The sequence below is a fragment of the Cynara cardunculus genome (assembly GCF_001531365.2).
Source record: "Cynara cardunculus var. scolymus isolate 2C chromosome LG 4, CcrdV1, whole genome shotgun sequence".
Taxonomy (NCBI): domain Eukaryota; kingdom Viridiplantae; phylum Streptophyta; class Magnoliopsida; order Asterales; family Asteraceae; genus Cynara; species Cynara cardunculus.
In genome coordinates, this window is record NC_037531.1 from 1,196,125 (window position 1) to 1,202,425 (window position 6,301).

A 6,301-nucleotide genomic window follows, 5' to 3' on the forward strand; every position below is an offset into this window, starting at 1 on the left:
TCTTTAGCTGTTTTACTTAGGTCGTGCTTATCACGTGTTCTTGTCTGTAATCTGTTTTGATCGAATGACTTAGATTAATTTACTTTAGGTCGTGTCAGAAAACGGTTACTTGCTTGTATAAATARCATCGTAAACCCTTGTATTTCAGTGTGCTTCAGTATTGTAATTGTTAACATTTTCATTCTATTGAAAATCATTTGAMGCTCTCTCTTGTGTTCATCAATCTTCATCACTGTGTTCTTATTGATTTCTACTTTGGTTGATTCTTATCTTTTCCGCTGCATCATCACTGTCAAACAGATCATCCAAGTAAGTAWTTAATACCAAGAAACCGAGTTAATCGATCCTACAACGTCCTCATAGATCCATCCTTTTTAACAAACAGAACCGAAGCACCACAAAGTGAAGTACTCGGTCTGGTGAACCCTTTATCAAGCAGGTTTCAACTGTGTTACTAACTCCTTTAGTTCCGATGATGCCAACTGATATGGGGCCCTGGCTATTGGTGTTGCCCCTACTATCAAATCAATTATGAATTCAATAGACCAATCCGGTGGTAAACCAGTCAAATCCTCTAAAAATACTTCTGGATAATCATAGACTACATATGCCAAATACCCACAACACCCTTTCTGAATACATTTTGTGGATTTTAGAATAGACAATAAACTGGTATGATGATCCTTCCGATCACCATAAATGACCATCAGCCCTTTCTCCGACAAATTAATACTGATCATTTTTTTATTACACATAATACTGGCCTGGTTTTCGGTGAACCTATTCAATCCCACCACAAAAACAAACTATTTCATAGGCATCAAAAATAATCGGATTGGCAGCCCACACCCTCAATTTCAATTTGGCAATCATAAAAAATATAGCTAACAGATACTTGACTATTAGCAGTGTCAACTACTAATATATTGTCAAGTGGCACATAATTCATGTATGCACACCCCGTAAATAATGGCTATACAAAATAGTAATTCGCACCATAATCAAACAGCACTTTGGCATATACAGAGTTAACAAAGAAAAGTACATGTTACCACATCTGGAGTTGCCTCAGCCTCGCTTTTAGTCATCTGAAAAGATCGTCCCTAAGCCCCTAGCGGTCTTCCTTTTTGCATATTCGGTCTTCCACGAGTACTGGGAGCATTTCCTCCAGTCTTCCACGAGTACTCGGAGCATTTCCTCCCATGGTTAATCGTGGAGCTCTCAACTGAGGACAATTCGGTTTAATATGACCAGGTGAATTACATTGGAAACATCTTCGAAGAGTTGGACAATTTCTAGATAGATGACCTGACTCGCCACACTGGTAACACTTTGTTTGATCCATATTAAAGTCACCCTGCTGAACTCGGCGACATCTGGGACATGCTCTTTCAACAAAGGTTGAATAGGACGGTTCTCTATTGTTGCAGACTTTGGCCCTCGGAAAACCAGTCCAAGACCCTTCCCACTTTCTCTTTTCAATCACTTTTTCTTCTCCTTGCCTATTCTTGTTTCTATCAATCATTTCAGCAGCATCTACTACTAATGGAAAAGTGGCAGCACTCATGCCAATTACAAACTCTCGAATTGAGGGTTTTAAACCCCAGATATACCTCTCAACCTTTCTAGTTTCAAAAGCGATATAGTGTTCTGCAAACCGGGAATGTTCAGTAAATCTTTCGGTATATTCTCGTACTGTCCGATTGCCCTGTTCCAGTTTCAAAAAGTCTTCCTCCATTTGTCTAATAGCCGCCTTTAGAACAAATTATTCTTTAAATCTATCTACAAATCCTGATCAAGGCTTAGTTCTTAAAATATCTGGTTTAGCTTAGATTCCACATCCCACCAATATAAAGCATTAGATTTTAACATCGATACGACAAATCTAACCTTATCTTCTTCTGAGCATTTGTTGGTGTTAAACATAGATTCATTCTCTTTCAACCAGTACATTGCTTTGACATGATCTCTTTCTGCAGAAAACATTGGGGGTTTACAGGTCAGGAACATCTTTATATCACCCTCTTTGCTGTTTGTAGCTTGAATTTGTTGATTTACCTCCACTCTTTCAGTTTCATACTCTGATCGGTACACCGAGAATTGATGTCAGAGTCTCTTAACTTACTCATCTATTTAGCTAATACATCTCATGTCACATATTCTGGCTCTGGCACCGGTTCTCGATTAATATTTTTAAAAATGGACTCACCCTGGTCTGGATGAATCTCAGACTGACTGATTCTTCCTCTTCCACGACTCCTTCCATGAAATCTATCCCGACCTCTTCCCCTGCCTCAGCCTTCAGATATACTAGTGGGAGCATTATTAGGGGAATTTTCTCTATTGTCTGGGTTGGGGAGGGCGATCCTTTCAGACTTTTTGTGCAATATTCGGGTTTCAAGTTTTGATTTAAGATTTCTTTAATATATATATATATATATATGTGTATGGGTATGTTTGTGTGTTATGTTTATATATATATATATATCTTGAGATTTAATTTAAAAAGGGGGGGGGGGAGGTCGGCTGGTGGTGCCTCCCACCGCCTTTCCTCAATATATATATATATATATATATATATATATGTGGAAAGTTGAGGAGATAAAGGTTTTTACACCCTCTRTATTTTTAGAAAGTTATCTTTAAGAGTCATACAGATTGCAAAAGAAGAGGATTCAAAAGCTTTGATACTCGATTTCTAAAAGGTGAGTGTATTAAAGCTTTGAATATAAATTGTTTACATACAATTTAGTAGCATTTGGAACTGGTTATTATGAATTTTGTTTCATTTTATATGGATTCTTGTTTAAACCATTCAAGTGGTGTCCGGATTAATATCCGGACAATCTCATCCGGATAGAAAACCGCTCAAGAGGTGACCGGTTTATTTTAAACCGCTCAAGTGTTTTCCGGAGTCCTTCCTAAACTGGTCAAGAGGTGACCGGATCTCATCTAAACCGTTCAAGAGTTTGGCGGTGTATTGACCGGATTGTTTTAAACCGGTCAAAGGTTGGGCAATGTATTGTCCGGACTCTTATCCGGATAGAAATTGAAATAATTCTAAGTGTTAAATCGGTTAAGCTTTTGGTGGTGTATTGTCCGGATTTGTTATCCGGACAAATATGTTAGAAATAATTTTAAGTGTTAACCGGACAAGGATGACCGAATTGCGAATCCGGCTAATGTGTTAAAGCATTTTTGAGATGAAATGGCGGTGTACGCGAGAGAGAGATGTAATGGCGGTGTAACCGCGAGAGAGAGAGAGATGTAATGACGGTGTAACCGTGAGAGAGAGATGTAATGGCGGTGTAACCGTGAGAGAAAGATGTAATGGCGGTGTAACCGCGAGCGAGAGATATAATGGCGGTGTAACCGCGAGAGAGAGATATAATGGCGGTGTAACCGCGAGAGATATATAAATAAGTTTATGTATCAGAACAGGTTTGATTCTAAACTGATTGTTTGGAATGTATGTTGTTTGTTGAGAATTATACACTCACTACACCTTTTTGGTCTAACGCTCAGTTGCTGGACTAACCTGTTTTGTAGGTCATCATACCTCGCAAGATAAAGGCAAGGGAAAAGTTTAGAATGAATGACATTTAGTTATTCAAAAATGTATATGAAGAAAGTATTTTGTTAATCTGTATTTTGTAAACGATGTTATATTTTGTGTTATGAGTATGATTATGTGGATTATCTGTACATAGAATATGTGGGATGTTACAGTTGGTATCAGAGCCTTAGTTTAAGGGATCTGGGTATTTGCGAAAAACTTAGACTTAAACTAGAGGTGTGGAAAGTTATGATAATAGGTTTCACTGGGTCTATGAACATGGGAATATGTTATAGCTGAACCTATTATGAGAAAGATAGATTATATATGATTGATATAATCTGAATTATGAATAAACATGAGGATAAATGTGTTATTATATTGTGATTATGAGAATAATCATGTGTGTTTAAATGTGACAGAAAAAGTCATATACTGAGACATGGCAGATAATCCCAATCAATCGGAAAGGGCTTCTACTAGTTATGGAAGAGGTCGGGGAAGAAGAGGTGTAATACAAGGAGAGGAACCGGAAAATGTGATGACGATAGAAACGCGAAGTCGTAGTAGGGGTCGAGGAAGAGGTAGAGGTATTAGACAAGAACATGAACTGTCDGCTCAAGAAAGTTCAATGTCTGATCATGGAAGAGGAAGAACAAAGGGTGGACACAATGTTCCTGATTCTGGATTTATTACCAAAGAAATATTGGCAGCAGAGTTGGGAAAGTTCCAAGAAAGTCTGGTAAATTTGTTGGGACGTACAACCCAAAATAATCCAGAAGTGGTAAGAAATTCCGATTATCAGGAGGAAGCCGGAGCTAGTACACCGGTGACTGGTACATCTGTACCCCTTACTTCATCCTCAGTACAAAAGGGAGGAGATATCAAAATGTTTCTTTCTTGTAAACCTCCTAAGTTTTCTAGTGAGCGTGATCCTGTTAAAGCTATGTGTTGGCTTAAGGAGATAGAGCTGAGCCTGCAAATCAGTAAAAGTGCAGAAGAGGATAAAGTTATGTTTGTTGTGTCACGTTTGAGATCAAGTGCTTTATACTGGTGGGAAGTCCTGTCCAGTTCGGATCCGAACATTTTGAAAACCATGATTTCGGAAGAATTTGTGGTTAAGTTTAAAATGCAGTATTGTCCTGAGGCTGCAGTAAGAAAGTTAGAAGATGATTTCCTTCGTCTTGAACAAGGAAACATGTCAGTACGCCAGTATACAGAAGTTTTCATGGAACAATCTAGGCTTGCTGAAGCTTATATAGTATCTGAAAACAGCCGGGTGAGAAAGTATATCTGGGGATTGGAGTCGAATCTTCAGAAATATGTAATATCAAGGAATCCGACAACATTTCGAGTGGCAGTTGATGCAACTAAAATTCTAGAACAAGACATCAATCGACAACCACAAGAAAAGATTGGGGAGAAAAGAAAGAGGGAAGTTACAGTAACTGATTTTCGTAGACCGAGGTTTATGGAAAATTTGAATCGACCAGTCTCAAGGTTTGCTGATAGGKCGTGTAYCCGATGTCATAAGATACATCAGGGAAATTGCAATACAGAATCTCAAGTATGCTTTAAATGTCAGGAACCAGGACCCGAGACTGTCGGATGACGCGGAGGTGTTTTACTTGTAATTCATCTCAACATGTAAATGCTGATTGTCCGCAAATAAAGAGTCGAGGGTTTGGTTTTGCTGGAGGTCGGGGATCTGGATATTCTGGGGGTCAAGGATCGGGGTATGTGCCAACAGGTCGTGGGCAAATGGATAATCGTGTAAGTCCAAGTGGACGGAGAGGGATAAGACAGGCAGAGTTTAATGCAAAAGGGAGAGCCTTTCAGATGACGAGAGGCGAGGCGGAAGAGCACCCTGAAGTGGTAACAGGTACATTCTTCGTTAATTCAGTATGTGCCAAAGTTTTATTTGATTCAGGTGCAAATCGTTCTTTTGTGTCACCATCGTTTGTTAACTACGCACAATTAGAATCTAAAGCGTTGAGTGAGGATCTAATTGTGGAAACAGCAAACGATAGTGAAGTTTCAATTAAGGAAAAGATAGATGAATGCTTCATAAGTATAGAAGGGTGTGAAGTGCCTATACAATTATTTCTTTTGCCTTTAAGGGAATTTGATATAATTATAGGCATGGATTGGTTAGCTGAAAACCAAGCTAACATAGTCTGTAATGAAAAGATGATTCATATAGACTTACCCAAAAAAGGAAGAGTTGTGATTTATGAAGATCGGCGGGATCGTTACTCTAGTCTAATTTCAGTTTTAAAGGCTAGGAAGTGTGTACAGAAGGGATGTATTTAGTTTTCTTGCATATGCTATAGATATGAAGAAAAAGAAAGGGAAGATGGAGGATATCCCAATTGTAAGGGAATTTCCTGAAGTATTTCCAGAAGATTTGATAAATCTACCTCCAGACCGAATGATAGAATTTCAGATTGAATTAATTCCTGGAGCAACACTTGTTGCGCGTGCACCATATCGATTAGCTCCTTCTGAGTTAAAGGAGTTAATGTCTCAATTAAAAGAATTGTTGGATAAATGTTTTATACGACCAAGTACTTCCCCGTGGGGTGCACCGGTACTTTTTGTTAAAAAGAAGGATGGATCAATGAGGATGTGCATTGATTATCGGGAGTTGAATAAATTGACAATCAAGAATAAGTATCCTCTCCCAATAATTGATGATTTGTTTGATCAGTTGGTTGGGGCTACTTATTTTTCAAAGATTGATTT

At 38.4% G+C, this 6,301-nt stretch overlaps 1 protein-coding gene across 1 annotated transcript; it reads right to left on the reverse strand.

Moving 5' to 3' along the window:
* Positions 1-1,111: 1,111 nt before the first annotated feature.
* Positions 1,112-1,738, reverse strand: LOC112511356. Its single transcript, XM_025116952.1, has one exon. The coding sequence runs from the start codon at positions 1,736-1,738 to the stop codon at positions 1,112-1,114; it is 627 nt and encodes a 208-aa protein (XP_024972720.1).
* Positions 1,739-6,301: the final 4,563 nt, after the last annotated feature.